Genomic DNA, 22,835 nt, shown 5'->3' with positions numbered 1-22,835 from the left:
TCTTTTTGTAGTAAGATGGGGTATAAAAATACACACTAGTAAATATAATAGTCCATATTTTAGCAGGACCAGGAGATGCTAAATGGTAACAAAGCTTCTGCACAAATATCTATTTAAAATGTGTCACCAACTGTTTGTATTCTTTTTTCATGAACTTCTTGTTCATTATCTTAGTCTGTTTTTATTTTGGTAAACAGGATTTAAAGTGCAAATATAATATATAAGATACCAAGACCATTCTAACGATGACAGAATCTACTCTATGGTTGTAGTGCGTGTCTTAGGGAGTTAAAGTCTAATGTTGATATCTGTTAAATGTCAAGAAGTGAAGTAGTTTCATTGTTTCTATTACTATAGTGAAAGATTGTATGTTAATTGTATAAAATTAGATACTTTGCTTAAGTAAAAATATTTGGAATGTTTTATAATTTTTCATTTCGTTGTTGTTGTTCAGTCGCCAATTTGTGTCCGACTCTTTGCGACCCCATGACTGCAGCACACCAAGCTTCCTGCCATCACCAACTCCCGGAGCTTGCTCAAACTCATGTCCACTGAGTTGGTGATGCCATCCAACCATCTCATTCTCTGTCGTCCCCTTCTACTCCTGCCCTCAATCTCTCCCAGACTCAGGTCAGAGTCAGCTGTTAGGTGGCCAAAGTATCTGAGCTTCAGCTTCAGCATCAGGACCCAGGGTGGTCATTTGATTAAGCATGCCCAGATATTCCAAGCACAGTAAATAACACGTTTTAAAAAGTTCACGTACCATTTATAGTAGAGGAAGTGTTCTTAGCCCCAGCTCAAGTATTATAGTGACATGAAAAACTGTCGTCCGTCTTGTCATTATAAGAATAAAATGATTCACATTTAAAAAAATAAAATGCACCACCAAGAAGGAGACTCAGGACACAGAGAAGAAACTGGTGGTTGCCCCGGGGGACGGACTGGGGAGGTATGGAGAGGGAGGCTGGGGTTAGCAGCTGAAAGCATTTATGTGCAACATCCATGAACAGCAAGGTGCTACGTGTAGCACAGAGAACTATACTCGATATTCTACAACCAGCTGCAATGGAAAAGAATACATATACACAAAAAGAATGCATTAATATATACATGCATAATTGAATCACTTTGCTGTACAGCAGAAATTAGCAGGATATTGTAAAGCAACTATACTTCACTAAGAAGAAATAAAGAACAATTAAGACCAGGGCACCTCAAACAGGACTGTCCGTGGGACACGGGTCTCATTTCACACTACACCCCAACACTCCTCCAAAGGCTCGGCATCAGTAATTCCTCTATTCACTTACAAGTATGTGTTTCTTAGAGTAATACCAATATGATATTGAATTTACTTGCTGACAGATGGCTGAATCACTGTAGTTAAAGCATTGCATGTAAGACTGCCAACACCAGGTAGAAAGTTCTGCTGATGCTAGATGCAGAGTTTCACCTCTATATTATACTTTTTCTTAGCTGTTCAGTAGAATAATTTATTTTCAGAATCATGCTGACACATTCTGACATTTGAGTGGTTTGATTTTATTTGATGTATTACCCTTTTTTAAAAATAGGATACATGTCAAACGTCTCTATGAACTTCGGTGTTTCTAGCATAGAATTATTAATTAGACGTAGTTCTTCATTTGAAAAATAAGTTTACTGGATTCTACCGATTGGAGTGTGAATTAATTTAATGTAGTCTGAAATAGAGAAATCACCAAATGCAGTTACATTTGTATGTTCTTTTTTCTATTTCTTAAAGCTCATGCCCCTATTTAGAGACTTTTTTTCTCCCCAGGCTAAGAAGCATGTTGCAAATATTCTACCTCACTCTGTTCTTCAGGTCCATTGTAGTAGAGCCAATTCTTTGTTTCTCTGCTTCTCACCTGTTCTGTCTATTTATTTGTGTATAAGATGTCAAAGGAAAATGAAAAGCAACACCTCCAAATACCACCTTGAAAGAGAAAAGGCCAACAAATTCTTTTCTGCACCTGAAGCTTTTAATTCTTTAATCCACCATGGAATGTTGCTTAATTACATATTTTATTATGCATAACTGAAAATTACGTACTTTAGTTTCAACAATGATATGAAAGCACTTATTGTTTATAAATAAAGAGCGGCTGGTTTGTCTCTATTTTTTTATGCTACAAATATTTGTGGAATTCTCAAAGGTTCTCTTTCTAAAATTGGCTTTTTGAAAATTCTCAGAGAGACCCAAGAAAAACTTCAAGTTTTAATACTTTCTTTGGAAACCAGAAAATTCATTACTTTGCAAAATCAAGATGATGTCACGTCATTATGGGCAAAAGCCATTGAATAGTTTGGATATTTTCATAAGTTTCATCATAATTTTAACAAGCTTCACAAAGTATTTACTGATGGAAAAATGTTACAGTGGTTGAACCAGGTGATGAACCCTTGGAGATTCATTATACTATTCTATCTTTTTGTTTGTGTGTATTTGGAAATTCCTAATCAAATGTGTGTTTAAAAAAAACTTGGATATATGGATTTTAACCAAAGTTTTGGAGTTAATATTTCACACACTGGAATTCAATGACTTAGTGATGGACTTTTTCATAGTAGTAAAATAATTATGCTGTTTCTGGAAATGTCAAATTGCATTTAATTTTTTTCTATATTTTCTGCATTTGATAAAGCTCTTATTGAGAAGAAAAGAGAAACCTGTAGATGTAAGACTTGGGTTTGAAACCAACATGGAGCCTCCCCTCTTGTGTCTGCCGTAAGTGTGCAAGGTGGGACAGACGTGTTTGTGGCAGTGTCGTGTAAAATGAAGCCTTCCACTATTGTTGTTGCTATTATCATTTTAAGCATATTTGAGGGCAAAGCTGGGAAGGAGCCTTACAAGGTAGGAAGTCTTTGTATGAGACCTGGTAGAACAAATATTTGAAAATTAAAATCGGAAACAAAGTTGGAGTAGGTGAAGCCTGTCCCCTCATTGAGATGCTGTGGGGTAGATCTGCACACTGGACAAATGTGCATATTGCAACCCAGGGCCACAGACTCAGTGAGTCATTGCACACACTTACAGTATTTGAGCTTTCTCAACATTCTCACTTAGCACGTACTGTTGGTTCTTCTATGACTGGAGAAACTCATAGAGCAGCCCATGGGATAGCCTTTCTTTGGGGGGGAGGGGTGTAAGGGCATGAATCAGAGGTTGTCACTGTCATGAAAACTTGTACACCATACAAAGCAAATATTCAATAACAGTAAAAGAAAATGCAACAAAGAATAAAGAAATAATGTGCAACATTTAATGCAGTGCAAAATACTTTAGAGTTTCTCTGTGGTTACTCTGCAAGGCAACAAAAACAATGGGCCGCTCTCTTTTTCCTCATCAACCACCTCATCCGCGGGTATCAGAGAACAGGGCCCCAGTCATGTGCTTTTGATCACAATAGGGATATTAGTTGAAACAGCTGACACAGGAAGGTGACTTAATGCACAACCTTGACATAGAGCAAGGAATCAAAATGGAATTCTTGTAGAATTGATAAAATGGAATTTTTGTAGAATTATTTTGATACATTAATTTGGAAATACATATGATCCACCTAAGGAGGGTAAAGCAAGGAAGGTTTAAAAATGTTCATCTTTTAAACATGAATTCCAAACTATTTTTATTTGACATGTGGAATTGTTAAACAGGTAATAGTATTCTGGTCATATACATTTCTTAAGTAAGTGTTCTTTGTATTTGATCAAAATGTGCATGGTAACAGACTGTAGTTTAGCCTTTGTTCAAAGACGTGCAAGTCTTTAGTATTTACACTAAATGGACCGCCTCAGAAGAGTGAATACATTCCCTTAAAAACAAAACAGAAAAAAAAAATATCTTTAAGGTGAACTATAGTATCTTTATCTCCTCATGTTTTAGATAGGATTAATATTCTTGAACCTCCATTGGTTTCCACACTCTCATGCAAATTTCTGGCTTGCTTTAACACAGCAGTCCAATTTCTGTTGGCTATATGACAGGGCATACACATATTAATTGCTCTTTTTGAAAATATCACCAAGCAGTTCAGAATACCTTATTTATTGGTAATATCGTGAAAATCAAGGACCTTAATACCAGCCAAAGATAACAGTGTGGGATAGGGCAGAACTGAATGATGAAATGTATGAGATTGTCGTTTTCACTCCATCTTGAACCATTTGAAAATGTTTTCTACTTAAGCTATGTATTTTAGATAAGCACAGTTAGATATAGATTTCACTAATGAAGAAATAAACACTTTTTTTAGCTCAGAATTCCTTAGGACTAAATGTTAATTGATATGCATTTTATATATAATATGTACAGGCTTTGTAACCAAGGGTCACACAACTAGGGCACATGTTAGCTACCTTGGTTTTCAAAGGTTATGTGTCAACTCTGCATATTATGTGCCAAGGAGATACTATCGTTATTTTTTGCATAATGTGCAAGTATTATAATGGCCACAGAGTGTAATACAAATTAGTGGCAAAGTGCTGAGGGAAGGAGTCCATGACAGATTCAGACGCACAAGGTTGAATATTACCCGTAAACTACCTGACTCTGCTGGGGCCTTAGCAGCACGGAGCGCTACGTCATGCCCAGCTTTTAAAAGCTTCTGAAATAGTTGGACACAAGGAAGCTTGTTCGAGGAGTTCTACCATAGCCTCTGGCAACACCGGGACTGGTAGGAGGGATAAATGACACCCGGGAAGCAACATGGAAGGTTCCTCAAACCTCTTGCAAAATGTACCATCTTCCCGAAGAACAATTTTGCTCACTCCATCATGGCCAACATTGTTTATTGATATGTGCTTTTTTTGGTTTAAAATATATTAGCAAGATGATGCTGCATGAGTTAAAAGAGTCTGAGAATTTTATTGTCACGTTGATTTCTTATACACACTCTTCAATTTACTGAAAATGTATTTTCAAAGAAGTTAGGAGGTTAGTGGGAAAGAAAAAAATCTTATTTGCAACCCAAATTCCCCTTAAAAAGGTATTACATCTTTGACTTCTTATATTAGGTGTTGTTCTTATGTTAAAAAAACAAAAAACAAAAACAACACTACCCTCTGCTCTAGCTTGTCCCTTTAAAGTCAGAGAAGATAGGTTGTTTTTCATTAAATTTCATAGCATATTTAATTACCCTATTTATTATTTTTAATACATGAAATCTGGTTTCTATTTGAACTCAAAATTATTTTGCTAAAATGATTTTCTGACCCCTAGTAATAAGTTAGAATGTTTAAAGGTGTTTTCTCATTTAATACAAAGAAGTGGTAACTTTTTCAACACAATTTTAAGTTTACAGCAAACCAGCTGCCTCTGAAGTAGTTCAGCTATGCGTCAAAAGTAGATAGTAACTCTGAAAACTGAATTGGGAGTTTTCTATTATCCCATTTTAGTTTCTTAAGTTCGGCATCGGGGGAGTCCAGTTGCCCTCGGAGGAGTTCATCAGGGTGCAGGGAAAAGAGGCAGGAAGAGAGTGGGTGATTTCAGAACCAAAGGAACCCAAACACCCCCTAACAGGTACGTATGAAATCTTAAAAAAGCAGCAAAATATAAAGTGAATGCGAACAAAAATAACCAAAAACTGCAACACTGGCCCTATCCTTTACATGAACATTAGCGCACCCCACTTCATATCCTGGCGTTTACTGAGTTCTACGTTGCAAGAATTTTGAAGTGCATGTTTAAATTCCAGGTTGGTGAATTCTTAACTTCTTCATGGAGTTCTTATAGTTATGACATACACAACCAAATGAGCTCAGTTATTAACTTGTATTCCATTTACAACTTAAGAAAAAATACAGTGCTTACTAAGGAGTTCTTGTACAGAAGGTCCATTTCCCCGACTTATGTTACTTTTAATGGCCTTTAAAAATGTATATACACCAGCTTTAAAAAAGTGTTGCCATGACGAGTGTACTGTGAAGTAAATGCAGGTCAATCTATTCTAAGTGCGTATCTGCTAGAGACTAAATTATGTCTTTGTTGGTGAGTCTTGACCATCCTCCTAATCAAGTAAAACGTCAACCAAAAACAGGTTATCATCTTCACTGTTTAACTTAAAAAATGAGCATATGTTCGAGATTTAAATTTACAGTGTTTCAAGTGACTTTTAAATTGCTCTTTTTCAGATCTGTAAAATGTCAAGAAAGTTTTAACATGCATCTTACTGAGAGGGCCATCTTGGACTCTGTGTGTGACTTCACATAAGCAGACAAACCCTACCATGTCATACCATACAAACAATTTTAATCGTGTAGTTACAGTCAATAACCACTCCTAATCAGAACATTTCTGCATAAAGAAAATTGTGATACACTTATAAAAACAGCCAGCTGTAACAAAATAGCTGGTGTTTTCATAGCCATAAACTCATAAAAAAGAAATAACACCTTTATACAGAAATTTTATACAGATGTAGCTTTAAAATTGATTGTAAACCAAAGGAAGACACGTTGCAAACATCAATTATTTTCACATTAATTGCATAATTTTCTAAGGTGATCTATTAGTTTTATTAACCTAAGCTTATTTGCATGATAGTAAAAATTGCATACAACAATAAGAGTGAAGCTTATAGTATGAATTGCTTGGATAACATAGAGCACTTTTTATAGGCAACTGTGTAAAGCACATTTTATCTATTTAAAACTTTTAAGACACTTTGTTTTACTGCCCATCAAAATACATTTATAAATAGAAAAGAACCAGTATGGTAACAAGAGAAGCAATATTACATTTAACGGAAACTTCCAAAAATTAATTACAACATGATGCTGCAGGATCTACAAATAAATAATGAGGACTAAATTGTGTTTCACATTTTCTTTTCATTTTTTAAAAAATCTTGTAACAATGAGAATGAAAAAAATTACAGTGAACTTTTATTTCCAAAATAAAAACAAATTTGAATTACGGCAGTGCCATATAATACAAGGCATTTGTTGGCATATGTCATTTTAAACTGCATTCCACAGTCTACAGTTCTTTTGCAACATACAATAGAGTAACAAACTCTTTTTCTTTTTTAAAACAAGGGGCGAGTTTCCAAAGATAAGTGTGAAGTGTTACAGAAATAAAGGAAGGAAATGATAATCACAGAAGTTATAATGCTTGTTTTGAGGCTCCAGAATAATAATAAAATAAAATAAAAAAACCCACTGGTTATCATGCTTACGGGTACACACACCTGGGTGTGTTCCGTGAACACAAATTTTCCATTTTTAATACCAAACAATCCGATGCTTCACCTGGGGCTGCCAAGCAGTTCGTAAAAGAGAGAGGAAAACGTTTAGTGCAGTCAGTATCAGCCTTTCTCGACGTTCCCGTTTGTGCAAGTTTCTGACGATTCCCCGGCCGAATGGCGGAGCGCGAGGCTCGCAGGGCGAGCCCGGGGCGGACCCCCGGCCCGGGGAGCGCTGATGGGGGCCCGCAGCTCAGTCCCTGGCGTCGGCGCTCGCGTCCGTGCTGCCGTCGGCCGCCGGCTCATCCTCGAGCTTCACCGCGAAGAGCGGGCTAGCGCCCGCGCCAGGAGCACCCTCGTCCGGGTCCTGCAGCAGCTCGTCGTCCTTGTAGTCGGCCACGTCCACCTCCAGGCCCGCGTGGTCCTTCAGCCGGCCGTGGTGCTTGAGGTGGTAGCGCTGGTTCTGGAAGAACTTGATGACGGTGTGTTGCGGCAGGTCCAGCTGCGCCGACAGCGTCTGGATGGCCTCCTCGTCCGGGTGCAGCCCCACGTCTTGCATGAAGCTCTGCAGGATGCCCAGCGCCTCCACCGAGATCTTGGTCCGCGGCCGCGCCTTCGGCCGGCTCTCATCCTCCGCCTCAGCCGGCGCCGCTGCGGGCGGCTGCCGCGCAGGGAGCCGGGGCCCGGCCGGGGGCGGCGGCGCCTGTGCCGGCGCGGGGGGCGGCGCGGGCTGCGGCTGCGGGGGTGCCTGCGGCGGCTGCAGGGAGACAGCGGCACAAGGTCAGCGGTGCCGCAAGTGCCCGGCCCCACGTGCGCCTGGCCGCTGCGCATGCCCAGCCCCGCATGTGCCTGGGCCCTCGCGTGCGTGGTCAGTGCCCAACACCTGGGTACTGCGCATGCGGCCTCACATGCGGCGCACAAGGGCCGGGAAGGAGCGAGCACACGACCTACCGGGCTCGGAATGTGGGGAACGGATGCTGCACAGAAACGCTGGCCAGCTGAACGGCCCACAGCATCGGGAAGAAGGTCAGAACGATCGCTAGGAAGGGAGGACCGGGGAGGGCCTGGGTGGCTCCAGGGCTTCCTCGTCAGAGGTCAGGCTGGCTCACTTACACAGCTGAAACTCAGCACTCTGAAAGTGTGAGCCACGTTCACCAGGAGGATATGCCTCCGAGGCGACGACAGCACATTGTGATGTCGGTAATTAATAAAGATTTAAAATGAAGACGGAGAAGTTAAGTGCGCCAAAGGCAGTTTAGGAAGGTGAGCTATGGACACTGGGAAGGAAATGTGTTTCGTCCCATTGCAGCAGATGGCTAAAACGTGGCCCTGGCTTCCAAGGTCTTATGTTCCAAATAAAATGGGGAAGCCAGTGCTCTTCTGCAGCAAAGTGAAAGTCGCTCAGTCATGTCCAGCTCTTTGCGACCCCATGGACTATACAGTCCGTGGATTTCTCCAGGCCAGAATACTGGGGTGGGCAGCCTTTCCCTTCTCCAGGGGATTGTCCCTACGAAGGGATCGAACCCAGGTCTCCTGCATTGTAGGCGGATTCTTTACCAGCTGAGCTCTGAGGGAAGCCATTAGCTCTCGTGAATCCAAAGAATTTCTGAGATTCTCACGTTTGTGAATTTCCTACCAGACAGTTTCAGCCTAACAGACACACATTTCTTACCGAATTGCACTGGGCTGACACGGCAAGATTTTTTCTTTACCGAAAAATAAAGGTTTCATTCACCCCACAACAGCTAGCAAATTGTTCTGTCTATACTAAGCTCAGATGTAATCAAGATTTAAATTTAGTGTATATAGACACTTTTTCATAATAAGTATCTGTGCTGTAATTTTCCATACACAATTATACATAACAAATGTGACACACGACACACACACACACATACATACACACACACACACACATACACACCAGCTCCAGGATTCTTATCAACAAAGGAAATCACCCTAAGGAAGCCTAAAATATCAGAACGTTTACACTGTGCCCTAAGCATTTCCTTAATCCCCCTAAGAAGCAATTTTATTAAAAACAATTTACATTTTCAAACAAGTACTATTTTTTTTTACTTATCTTTTTTTGTTTTTGCTAAACAGTACATTTTTCAGGCTTTCATGATTATTTTAGTGCTTGATATCCTAAGGGATTCTCTTTCTCAATTTATCTTTAATATATACTCAAGGATTCTTTTTCTTAGGGGATGGATAACCCTATTTTTGTTGTGTGTGTGAGTATCACCACCCCCCTCCCACCCCGTCCCCGCCCCCACCCCCGCCCAGCAGTACCAAGAAATAATATGCAGGTGATTCAACAAAGAGAGTGTAGAATTTTAAGACTTGGAAAAGCAATAGCATTTTCCCTTAAAAGGGAAAACGAAAAGCATCCCTTTGGATGTAACAGAAATAATTAGTACAGCTCAAGTTCAGCTTCAACACGCTTCCTAAACAATCGAGGTCAACAACCAGCTAGGCCCAGACCTTCCCCATCTAAATGAACTGGGGGTGAATTTAGTGGATCCACTCAGTGGATGAATAGACAGGCCCCAGGTCTTGGAAGGGAGTAATTTAGGTGAGTCTGAGGCTGACCCTGCGGAAGCAGTGTATTTGGCCAACACCACTGTTAGCATGGCCTTTCCAAGGCTGAGCATCCTGACCAGGGAGCGGGTCTTGGCACCAACCTTCTGTGTGCCCCCTCTGACTGGCTAACTTGTGCCTGCTCACCTGTGGAGCAGTACCAGCCACGGGGCCGAACGCCTCTAGACTCTGCTTGCCCAAAGGCGGTGGGAGAGGGGCTCTAAGGGAAAAACAGACAGACGTGACTCACCCCTAACCTGTGCTCCCTGAGCCGGCGGGGACAGAGCTAGAGTGAAGGCAGGGCTGGGGAGTTGGAAGCCAGATGCCAATTTGGTTTCCCTCCACTCCTCTCTCTGGGACAGAATCCAAGGCATACAATTGCGATCCTACAAACTTCCTCTGCAGAAACAGCACTCATGCCTTTACTCGGGGACAGGATCGGTGTTCATTAAAAAATAGGTGGCGTGTCTAAAAATTCAAATTTTGCGGCAATGCGGAAGACCTGGGTTCTATTCCTGGGTTGGGAAGATCCCCTGGAGAAGGGATGGGCTACCCACTCCAGTATTCTTGGGCTTCCTTGTAGCTCAGGTGGTAAAGAATCCACCTGCAATGCAGGAGACCTGGGTTTGATCCCTGGGTTGGGAAGATCCCCTGGAGAAGGGAAAGGCTACCCACTCCAGTATTCCAGCCTGGAGAATTCCATGGACTGTATAGTCTATGGGGTCGCAGAGAGTTGGACACGACTGAGCGACTTTCACTTTCAATATAACAAAACAGATTCTTAAGCTCTCACGTAGTTCTAACGAAGACTGGCTTGCCATAGAAGTGTGGAAGGGGGTTCCTGCCGCCTTGGAGGCGGGGGGGCGGAGAGGAACACAGCACACGTGTTGGAAAACCCAGGTCCTCTTTTTGCCCCCCGGCCGAGATGGCAGGGTATTGTTATCTCTTGCTCAGAAGCCTATGTTCAGACTGGCGGAAAGAAGAGAAATGCCCCCTTCCCTGCTAAGTTTAAGCGTCTGTTTACCCCGAGCTCTACTGCAGCGGCCGCAGTACACGAACCTGAATCTGCTCGGCGGGCACGTGGATGATGTGCGGCGGCCGGTCGCCATGGTGATGCACCGCGTTGCTCTCCTGTTCGTAGATGGCGTCGCGTTCCGGCTGTGGGAGGCTGAGGAACCTTCGGATCATGGAGAGGTTCTCCCACAGGGTCCTGTTTTCTGGAGAAGGGTCTTCTTTCCAGCGTAACAGCTCGCACAGCCACCCCTTAGAGACAAGGGCGTTAGCAGGTCAGTTCAGGTCCAAGAGGGGGCGGGGTGGGGAGCTGACCGTTCCCATTAGGAAGTAAAAAGGAAGGACCCTGTGCAGTTAACTTTTTCCCAGCTCAGAACACTCCAGTCTGCTTTAAAAAAAATTTTGTAACCTGTTAAAAGACAATAGGTGTGGTTGTCGAAGAGGGGGCAGAATCTGTTTTTTAATACACAATTCATATTTGCATCTTAAAGGAGGGCTCTATTTTCCATTCTCCAAAGGCAAGACCCGTTTACCTTGGACTCTGCAGAATGTGCCCAAGGAGAAAGGAAGGCTGTGTGCTTCTCGTCCGATGAGTGGCCATCTGAGGTTCTGAGGATAGTATTTACGAAGGGCTGGGACAGCTTTTAGGAATAATTTTCCTAAAAGGATTCCCTAAGTTTATGATGTTTGCATTAAAAAGGCAGCTCTGTGAATATCTGTGTGTGTGTCAATGTATGTGTGTATGTGTGTTTGTATAGAAAAGGGAGAGAAAGGATGTGTGCAGTTGTGTGAGCATGAATGTTGTCCAAGGTAAGGCTTTATGTTAGAATGAGCATTAGAAGAATTCTCCAGTACAGAACTTTCCAGAAAGAGACCTCAGACCCTGCCTGCTGCTATGGACACACATGGTCCATCAGGGAAGCACTGTGAGAGGATCCCTGGGCTGAGGGGGACGATGTCCACTGAGCCCCGAGACCTGGGCCTCTCTGCTGCCCTCCAAGGCCCACTTTCTGACCCTGACATGCTCAATCCTGAACTGAATGGGCGGACATGGGGTAGTGGGGCCTATGTACACATAAGTAATACTATATATAAAACAGACTGACTAATGCAGACCTACTGTAAAGCACCAGAGACCCTACTTGATGCTCTGTGGTGACCTAAATGGGAGTAAGTTCAGTCGCTCAGTCCTGTCCAACTCTTTGTGACCACATAGACCGCAGCACGCCAGCCCTCCCTGTCCATCACCTACTCCCGGAGTTTACTCAAACTCACGTCTATCGGGTCGGTGATGCCATCCAACCATCTCATCCTCTGGCATCCCCTTCTCCTCCTGCCCTCAAGCTTTCCCAGCATCAGGGTCTTTTCCAGTGAGTGAGCTCTTCGCATCAGGTGGCCAAAGTATTGGCGTTTCAGCTTCAACATCAGTCCTTCAATGAACACCCAGGACTCATCTCCTTTAGGATGGACTGGTTGGATCTCCTTGCAGTCCAAGGGACTCTCAAGAGTCTTCTCCAACACCACAGTTCAAAAGCATCAATTCTTTTGCACTCAGCTAGATCTTTATAGTCCAACTCTCACATCCATACATGATCACTGGAAAAACCATAGCCTTAACTAGATGGACCTTTATTGACAAAGTAATGTCTCTGCTTTTTAATATGCTGTCTAGGTATCCGGTCTCATCACTTCATGGCAAATAGATGGGGAAACAGTGGAAACAGTGGCTGACTTTATTTTTTTGGGCTCCAAATCACTGCAGATGGTGATGGCAGCCATGAAATTAGAAGACGTTTACTCCTTGGAAGGAAAGTTATGACCAACCTAGACAGCATATTAGAAAGACCTAAATGGGAAGGAAATCCAAAAAAAAAGGCGGGGGGTGGGGGGGGTGTACATGTATGCATAGAGCTGATTCACTGTGCTGTGCAGTAGAAACTAACACAACATCGTAAAGCAACTATGCTCCAATAAAAATTAAAAGAAAAAAGCGAGTTTTCCAACAAGAGTGGACAGTCTCCTGCTCTCTAACCATCATCTCAGTCCTTCTTCACTGAGCAGCAGGGCAGGGAGGCGGAGGGAAGGGGTCCCGCCCGGGGAGGGGGTGCCGCCCACAGCCGCTCCAGGCTGTCAGCTCATAACCGCGCTCTAGAGAAATGTCTGCACGCCACCTCCCCGGGGGACGCCCGGCTGCTGCTCTGCTTCCTCCCGCCCTCCTGCCCACCGGACCACGCCCTCTACCCTCGGCTCTCCAGAGGTGCCCCTCCCCGGCCTGCCCGCCGCGGGGCCGCGTCAATACAGGCTTTTCCTGAGGTTCTTCCTGGACTTGCCTCCGCTTTCCTATCGTCCCGAACTCCTGCCGGGTCCCTCACCAGATCAGGGGCCTCGGATTCCTTATCTTAGCCTCTGCTTTAGGGAAACTGACGTAAAACAACAGGGTTCCTTGGAAACTAGCTGGATGGGAATGCCAAGAAGACAGGTTAGTATTTGATTTTTAGAATTGGCCAAGGGGCCTTTTTACATGAGTTAGGATGAGATCAGAGCATGGCATGACTTTCTTTTCCAACGTGAACCACTGGAGAAATTCTCCTCTCACTGTAATACACAGTGGGAATAAGCAAGGTCTACTTTCCCCAAAGTGGCCTGAGAGGTTTTAAAAGAATAGATGGGGACTGATACACGAGCTTCCCAAGACCCACCACCACCCAGCCAAGGGTGACAGCTGCTAAACCCCATGAGATCTGCTAACCCTAACTGCAGCTGAGAGGCCTTTGCTTCTCCATGCCACACATCATTTAAACATGTATGTACCTAGGGAAACGCATGCAACTGCGTACTCAGTTGATGCCACCGAGCGCATAATTCCACGTTAACAGAACAGGCAGTAAACTGAAGGTTTACCAGAAAGAACGTTAGCTCAATAAAAAATAACCATGATGACGGTGTCACTGAACATGCTTCTCTTCTAACCATGGCAGTTCTCTGCTGCTTTCCAGAATCAGAACATAGGTCACATTTCGCTCTTACCTATGAACACAACATTAACTACAATTTGAGTAATTGAAATATTTGAGACCCACTTGCATAGGGTGCCCTGGAGACGTTTGTTTAGCTCCTACTGACAAATATTTGCTATCTGGATTGAGCCATGAAAATATTTTATACTTTTCTACATCAAAGTTATCGCTTTATTCTTCGCTTCTATATTTTGATGCAAGGCAGGTTTTAGATCCATCTGCCTGAAGGCCTGACTATTAACTTTGGGTAAGATTACACCCCTGCCCTCTCCTCGTCTCTTCTTTAGCTGTGGCAACTGACAGGCCCCAGTGCCTAAACAGAGAAAACCACTACAATTTTATTTACCTTAAGAGATGCTAGAAGGTTCATCAAGAACATATTCTTTTTTTCTTTACTTAGCTAGGATTATACTCTTGTAATAAGTTTACATTGAGTGTCTAAGTCTTTTTTTGTTTTGTTTTTTTTAGAAATGAAAGCTTGTAACCAAAAACTGCTAAAAGTTAAATTAAGAACCATTAATGTAAGAAAATCTTCTTGAAGAAAGCTGAAGCACTCCAATGATTTTTTGAATCCTTTTAGAAACTTTTTAAAGTAATGCAGAGATCAGTTAGCACTTGGATATATGTGGGGAAAAAAAAACATGTGGATCACAGATGTTCTTTGGAGAAGAAAATCATTAGTTCTTTTAAAATGGCTAATAATGATAGCTAATTCCCAAACAATCACACTCATACTGGTTTCACAAATATTTCAGAAAAAGAGCCTTGACTCATTCAGCAAATATTTTGCTCATATTGTCACTTCTGTGTCTCTATACTTATGAGACAGATTCTTATTTTTATTAATTGCCCATGACTAACATAACATTTCCAGTAGTTTGCTATTAACCTCTGCCCTTAAATAATACTTCCAATTCCTTATCTAAAAATAATGTGATGAATTATAAATCTGAAGCATGTCTCCGCTAGCCTTTCAAGAGACAAGATGATTTTAAGAGACTGAAATCAGATGCTTCTTAGAAAAATATTTAACGGTGCAGCTGGGAACTGTTAGTTCGACAAGGGTATTCCAAAAAAACAAAGATAGGGGGAGGGGCGGTGTGCGCTTCTCTTGATGTGTGTCGCTCTCAGCAAGTAAGGCAAAACAGATATCCTGACAGGCTAGTTCTCTGTTAGCAGAGAAATCAGCTGGCTCACTCCCAATTTACATGGCAAAAAGAAGATTAATTTACTACAATTCCACTTAAATACCTCGGAATATTCTGACTCCCTCAATCCTATCGATCAAGATGATGACAGTAATCTGGTCTACGTTTTGCAGGAAGCACCAACGCTTTCTAATTCCCCAGTACCTGTTCCGAGGTCACTTTTCCACAAACGATACTGTTTGAGCACATCAACTTGGGAAGACAATACATGTCAGAATATAGGTAATATGTGGCGAATAAAAATAATGATTTCCCTAAGTACTCCACTGGTTCTTTTAAAATGATACATGTATAGATTTACTGGGTGGAGGAGAGACGGTGAATAAAACGCAAGCACTTTGCTGCAAAATGTGAACATAATTAAGTTTTAAGCCAGATCTCCGGGACTTGAAATACTGTAAGAGGGGTAGGGAACTGCTGTGACAATTAACTTAGATCACAACTGTTCTGAACAGTAGAAAAGACAGGAGACTAACAGCCTGAAAATAATGAGACCAATCTATTCTCAGAAAACTAAAATGGCAAAGGAACAACCTAAACTTTAAATGTAGTAAATTTGCCAAGCAACATGACACCGCATACAAAGAGGGCAAAATATAAACAGTAGCCACATGTAAATAAATGAGGCAAACTTTCAGGATGTTCCTACTTTTCAAACTGACAAAGTTTAATTTGACACCTTCTGTTCTAAACCCTTTGTTTCTATTCAAAATCACGCCGTGAGCTGTTGCTATCAATCACAGCACTCCCCCTTTTACTTAAAAAAACTGGCATGGACCCTGAACAAGCTGCAAATGCCATGCAGATGAATTCTGAGATAATATGTTCAGACCTGTTACATACAACACAAATCCTGTAAAGTTATGTATTGTAAACCTACATTTATTGAGAACTAAAAGTCTTAAATCCATCTGCCACAAAGGAAATACTGTTATGTACTTTATAGGAACCAAGAACCATCTGTAAATGTCTTGCCACCGTAAGCAAGAAGATGGTACTGAAGATGCTAAACCTCAGACAGCATGAAATCAGGAAGTCTTTGGACTGGTTTTGGTTTAGGGAATCTATGAAAGACATGGAAGATTTGGGGAGGGTAAGGGGGCAAAAAAAAAAAAAAAAAAAAAAAGAGAAAATGCAGAACGACTGCCAACCCACTACTGAAAAAAAGCAAAACAAATTCAATGACAACACAATGGCAATTTATCATGGTCCATGAAACACATGACTGTATGCTCATTTTAAAGGAAAAATTAGCAGTTCTGAACTCAATATTCTAATGATGTGCTTTACCGACAGAATCTTGTTGTACCACACTGAAATAAAAATCCTGGCACCTTCATCTCTCAGCTGCTAATTTCCACCCAAACTCAATCTCTGATTTCCATTCCACTCTTTTTAGAACAGTTAATTCAAGTCGATTCCCTTCTACCGTTTTAATGGGTAAGGAGTACGCAATGATTTTTCACGGATTCAGGAAAGCAACCTCCTTTCACAAATGAATTTATTGTACCTAGGGAGCCTCACATACATGAAAAGAGACCCCTGGCAAGGCCGAGTCTGTGATAGTCAGGAGCATGGAACACAACTAGTTTTCCAGGGGGGAAGAGACTTTCATGTCCTCTAAGGAAAAAAAGTCACTTAATACAGGATATGTATATACTGTTGCCATGTACATATACATTTTAAACTTAAGAGCTATAAAAAGAGAAAGAAAATGACAAATAATTCTCACTGCAACTAAGAAGGAAAAATACATTAAAAAAAAAAAAAAACAGAATGGTAATTTGTGTTCTAAAAAGGAAAACATTTTATAGTCTGTATTTATTCCCTACCCCTCACCCTCATCTTTTATGTGTTATTTGCAGAAGTATTTTGTTCCAATCTCTGGGGTGTATAGTATAATAATATATGATATTAAAAGAAATCAATCTAAATAGGGAGGTATTTGATACAAACATTTTAGTGGAAAGCATGAATTACATTTTAGCAACTAGTAGGAACAGGATTAAGTACATAATCCATTAAATAGTACTTCTCACACAAAAAAATTTCAGTATTGTAGACTAAACTACACCAGGCATTTTGAATGAGTACATTTTCAACAGCAACTAACTACAGAGCTAGCAATTTATCATTCAGCAAATAATTTTCTACTTTTAAAAGAATCTGTAAGTGTTACTTATGCTAATGAAGACAGTTTTTAATCTGCCCACAAACATGCTAATAGAGGGCAATTTTTTTTTTTTTATTTACAAAGCTGTCTGCGCTGGAGGGTAATTTCATATCAATGTTCTGTAAGGGGTGGGGGGTGAGTTCTAATTGTCAGAGCTACTGAATCTTTTACCCTATAAAGGCTTAAAGGTATCACAAAAGATGCAAGGTGACTAATGACGTTTTAAACGACTCCCTGAATGTTCGAGAAGGGACATTTTTACACTTTTTAGGTTTTATACGCACCTCCTCAAATACAGTGTTGAAACATACTACTTCTTCCGCCCCTAACACAGAGAAACACAGGTCTGATGGGGGTACACTCCCACTTGTAGGTGTGAAGCCTGCATCCTTCCTTCACACACCAACGTCTAACTTTTTTTTTTTTTTTTTTTTTGAGAACAATCATAACACTTTGAACAGTGAGAAACAAAAGAGCAGCAAAGCAACCCTGAAAGCGTTCTCAATTATTCACTAGGTTAAAAGGGTGAAACGATACTTTAAATACATCAAATCTCATCGTCTGGGCCATTTTTTGGTAGCAAAGTGGTATTGATCTTTCCAAACGCTGAAAACTAACTATTTTCCAGAAGGTCGTTATTTGATTAAAGGCATTAAAGTTGAGGGCAAAGAAGCGGTGCACTGCTTCCTCCCCATTCAAATCATCACGTAATTTAATAAAAACCATCCCATCATGTCCTGTAATAAAAACGCTTATCTTAAGATATTATTCTTTACCTAACGTATTAACCTTTAAATGTTATGAAGTTCTTGAGGAGAAAAACCTTTGCTAAAGCAGATTATTCTATAACATAATGAGAGGCCTCCACCATTAACATTAATAAAGATACATGTTCTCTATGGAATTAGCAGGAAATACATGAATCTTCTTCCCCAGCTTACTAACATCTACTTTGTGTAAAGTAAGAATTTCAGCAGGCGCTACAAGTAACTTTTTCCTGCTAACTTAACATGGGCCTGAATCAAGAAAACATGGGAAAGAAATCTGAGCAGAGAGGGAGCAGTAAATGCATTTTCCATTCTAAAAGTAGCATTCTACATCCACTTTATCCAAAGAGGGGTTTTAAAAAGAAACATACTTAAATGGAATATATGCATACGTGTGAGCTCAGTGGTGTCTGACTCTTTGTGACCCCATGGACTGTAGCCTGTCAGGCTCCTCTGTCCATGGAATTTTCCAGGTAGGAATACTGGAGTGGGCTGCCATTTCCTTCTCCAGAAGATCATCCCACCCAGGGACTGGACTGGTGTCTCTTGTGTCTCCTGCACTGGCAGGCAGATTCTTTACCACAGTACCACCTGGAAAGCATATGTGTATATCCCCAAATACATTTATCTTCAGGGTGTGGTTTCTGATGCTTGTATTTTTGCTGAAAAAAAAAAATCACACTGGTTTTTAAAATTAATATTATTCTGAACTGCTAAACTGTTACTGTTTTAAACTCTCTCCAGATTCCACAGTTTATTTAAGGGACTCAGTATCTTAGCCAAAATCTGTGGGTTTCCATACTGAATTAATAATAGGTCATAAACAACCATCCATGAATTTCTCACTTGAGTAGATTTTTGCCACTCTGTCTTCAAGAGGTTAGATAAAGCTAGCAGAATTTCTGGAGGTTTGGCATTAACAAAAAGAAATGTTTCTACAGTTTAGGGGAAGCTCACATTAAAATTTAGTCAATTTAGAAGGAATATTCCGAATCACTGGTAAGTGATTTTTATCAATTTTGCTTAAAATTTAATTAAGCAAAAAAAAAGAAAGAAAATTACTTTTTCTCTGTGGTTTGACTGTTTACTTCCTTTTTACATTCTCAAAGGCATTGACTTGAGGGAGCATATAAATATGTGTTCTTTTCTTTTCCTATATATTGTTTGGTTCATAACAAGAGTATCAGATAGTTTGGGCAGAGTAGATAAAAACATAAAATGGTTCTCACTTAAAAAGACTGTCAGGAAAGTTTTAAAGAATATTTTCAGGAAGAATTTGAGGAGAAAAATTAATGAAGATAAAAGTATGAAATTATAGACAACATATTAAATTACCTGACAAGAAGATAATCTCTTAATTTGACTGAAACAGAATTTCTGAATAAAGCCTTCATCTTATTATTATTTTTTTTAATATATCTGGAAGATAACTAATTTAAAGACTAATTTTTTCAAAGACTTCAAACTTGCTTTCAGGATGGTGTCTTCAAAGTTTAAACATAAATCTGGCTTACATGTCTGATACTTGATACAGATTCTAAAAAAGAGTATGTTTTTCTCTCTCAATCTCAATGCATTTTAAAATATTACGTTAAGTTTCAGTCATAAGGTTTGGCTCTTGCTTTACATTTATACCCTCTGCCTTAAAAATCTTCCTTAAGGGAAGGGTGGGGGGATAGATTAGGAGTTTGGGATTAACGGATACAACCTGCTATATATAAAATGGGTTAGCAACAAGGACCTACTGTACAGGCCTAGGAATATGACTCAGTATCTTGTAATAACCCATAATAGAAAAGAATCTGAAAAAAAAAAATATATATATATATATAACTGAATCACTTTGTTTTATACTTGAAACTAATTCAAAGTTGTGAATTAACTAAAACTTCAATAATAATCCAAGAAAATAAAAAATAAAATACCACATCTGTTTAAAAAAAAAAACACTTAAACTTAAGTCTTTATTCTCTCCTCCTTCTTGATATCAAGTGCCATTAAAAGACAGGAAACGCGGTATCTCCAAGGCTCCCCAAGGTTCCCGCTGTAACACTGGTTTCATCTTGGTCTCTGTTTCTACTGTAAAGACTATTCCTTTCCATTCTGCCCACCACTGACCTGTCGGCAACTTTTCCTTGAATGATGCTCTTACGCACCAAAGAATCGTTTTAAGTACATCCCAAGGATGGTTATCTTAAATTCAGAACAAAACAGCCTTTAAGTAATCATCCCCTGTCCTCTCTTAGGGGAAAGCGTATACCCGTGACGACTAGAGCTTTAGGAAAGGAGAGAAGGAGCGTTACGACAGACAGCTGTAACTCCTACAAAAAGCAAATACAATGTCCGGCTTGGCCTGTGGAACTTCCTGATAGGTAAATACACAGGTGCAACTAAGCTTTCTTGAATCCCCTTAGTCCACTTTGAGATGCCCTTGGAAAAGGGAGACCAGGATGAAATCACTGCTCTGGTCTTTGCTTTCAAACCACCCAACATTATCCTATTGCTCAAAATGACCTTGAAAGCTTCCCAAGAGGGAGAAAAAGGTTACCCTCCCTAGAGCTTCACGGGAGGGTCCTTCAGTCATGCTCGGGCTCACTCAGTCGTGCCCGACTCTGTGCGACCCCGTGGACTGTAGCCCTCCAGGCTCCTCCGTCCACGGGATTCTCCAGGCGAGAACACTGGGGCGGGTTGCCATTTCCTGCTGCGGGGTGTCTTTCTGACCCGGGGATCCAAGCCGCGTCTCCGGCATTAGGTGGCGGACTCTCGGCCACTGAGCTGCCTGCAAACCCAATCACACTCGGGTCCTAATTCATCGGAGCGTTTATCAGCTGTCATTTCCCCACATTCTACGCCCATTCCCCACACTGTTTTCTCAAATAGAGGAGCCCTCTCCTTTGTTTTTTCTTCCCATGTAAATACTAACTCTCCTTCCAGTTACGCTCCATCACTTCAGCATACCAGTTAAGAATTACATCCAGGGCAGGCACTTATGCATGAGAACTTGAGCAAACCCCCTGAGTCCCCAATTCTCCTCAACAAAGTGCAGATAATCACGGCATTCATCTCACAAGACCGCGGCTGCTACAAATGGAACAGGCTTCTGTTCAGCCCAGTGCCTGGCCCGTTAACATCTCACAAGACCCAAAGCGTCGGCTGCGTGGCAAATGAAAACCAGGGGCTCTCTGACTTCACCCAAAGCGTCGGCCTTACGTGCCTGGCCCGTGATAACCACAGGGGCTCTGATGACTTCACCCAAAGCGTCGGCCTTACGTGGCTCACATGGCCCGTGATAACCAGGGAAACCCAAAGCATCAGCCTTACGTGGCTCACATGGCCCAAAACATAGGGGCTACTAGACCAAAGCAGTATATAGTAACCACAGGGGCTCTGATGACTTCACCCAAAGCGTCGGCCTTACGTGGCTCACAGGATAGTAGGGAAAAGGCGGAATCAAACATAGCTACTAGAGCAAAGCAGTATATAGTGAAGGTCAGTATATAGTGAAGGAGAGATGGGCTGGAATGCTCAAGGACGTCTTCGCTGATGAAGGGTCATGGCGGCTTGGCTTTGAAGAATGGGCAATATTCAGTTGGAAGAATAAAGAAAAAAAAAAGAATTAGCAATAAGCTTGGGAAAATAGGTGGATAGTCGCTGTGGAATTCACCAAGCTTCCCATTCTTTCACCATCGTTCTCTGCCACACTTGCTTCAGGATGCTACTTAATCACTGTGACTTCATCTCCTCTATGTAATGTACCCCTAAGGTCAATTTGTTAAGAAATCCTATGTCTTTATTTTAACACTTATTCTAATAGTGATTGGTCAAGTGCCTTGTGTTCGCTAGACCTGAATTTACTCCTCTGTAAAATGGGGGTAATGTTACCACCGCTCCTAGGGTTTTAAGAATTGTTGAGAAAATTCACACTAGGGGCTTGGTGCACAGTAACAGTATGATGAATGATTATTTTTATCCTTGTCATCATCACAAATATAATCCAAAGGAATGTGGGTATCTGGGGAGTTAATGAAAATAATTCAGTTACCACATCCCAACCTGAACCCAGTATCTTTCCCCCACAACACAGCTCCTTCTGTAGAGTTTAACTGTTAATGGCATCTCCACTCACCCAGTCACCCGGGTGAGAGGTTGCTATTTGAAGCATAAATTGGTATCATCTTTCCAAAGCACAACGGGAAATGATGAGTGTAGAATGAGTAGCAATTACCTTTAAAACACAAATGCTTTTTTTGATCCAATAATTTCTACTTCTGAGAATTAACCCTAAGGAAATAATAAAGATGTATACAAATATTGAACTATAATAATGTTCACATTAGCATTGTTTGTAACAGCAAAAGTTGAATGCAACTTAAATATACCTCAATAGGGAATTAGTTAAAAGGTGAGTTTAGAGCATGAATGAATGAAAGGCATGTATGTGCACACGTGTATGCATGTATATGCATAAACATACACATATGTGCATACAAAGAACACAAATCAGGCTATTTCTAGTTAATTGGGATTTGGGTATTTTTTTATGGTCTTTCCTCCTTTATGATTTCTTTAAAATGTGTTTTTCTATACTGGCTAGTACTATTTTTCAATTTTAAAAAACCATGGTAAACAGCTTCAATTAAAAAAATCTGACTTTTCTTGTTTGTTTTCTCCATAAACAATCATAAATTCCCATCAATTCTACTCCTCAATGTCTTTTGAATTTGCGTCTTCTTTTCCATTCCTGCTCTCTGGCCCCGACCCTCAGCGTTTCTCCCACAAACTGAGGCTGGTGGACTTCTTTACTCCAACCCACCCCCATCTCTGCTGAGTTACATCTGTCATAAACACACGTCAACATGGACAGCCCCATG

The 22,835-nt window shown here is 41.1% G+C and overlaps 1 protein-coding gene across 3 annotated transcripts in view; it reads right to left on the bottom strand.

The window, feature by feature from the left end:
- Positions 1–6,251: 6,251 nt before the first annotated feature.
- SATB1 (SATB homeobox 1) overlaps positions 6,252–22,835 on the bottom strand; it is a 99,898-nt gene continuing 83,314 nt past the window's right edge. For all 3 annotated transcript variants that reach the window (XM_070377022.1, XM_070377004.1, XM_070377013.1), the window contains exons 10-11: positions 10,848–11,051; positions 6,252–7,962 (exon numbers count right to left, since the gene is read on the bottom strand). In XM_070377022.1, coding sequence (XP_070233123.1) covers positions 7,459–7,962; positions 10,848–11,051 — 708 coding nt within the window. In that variant the 3' untranslated portion in view covers positions 6,252–7,458. The remainder of the gene's footprint in view (positions 7,963–10,847; positions 11,052–22,835) is intronic.

The sequence above is a fragment of the Bos mutus genome, chromosome 1 (genome assembly GCF_027580195.1).
Source record: "Bos mutus isolate GX-2022 chromosome 1, NWIPB_WYAK_1.1, whole genome shotgun sequence".
Lineage (NCBI taxonomy): Eukaryota > Metazoa > Chordata > Mammalia > Artiodactyla > Bovidae > Bos > Bos mutus.
The sequence above is the reverse complement of the archived record's forward strand: the minus strand, read 5'-3'. Positions and strand labels throughout refer to the sequence as shown.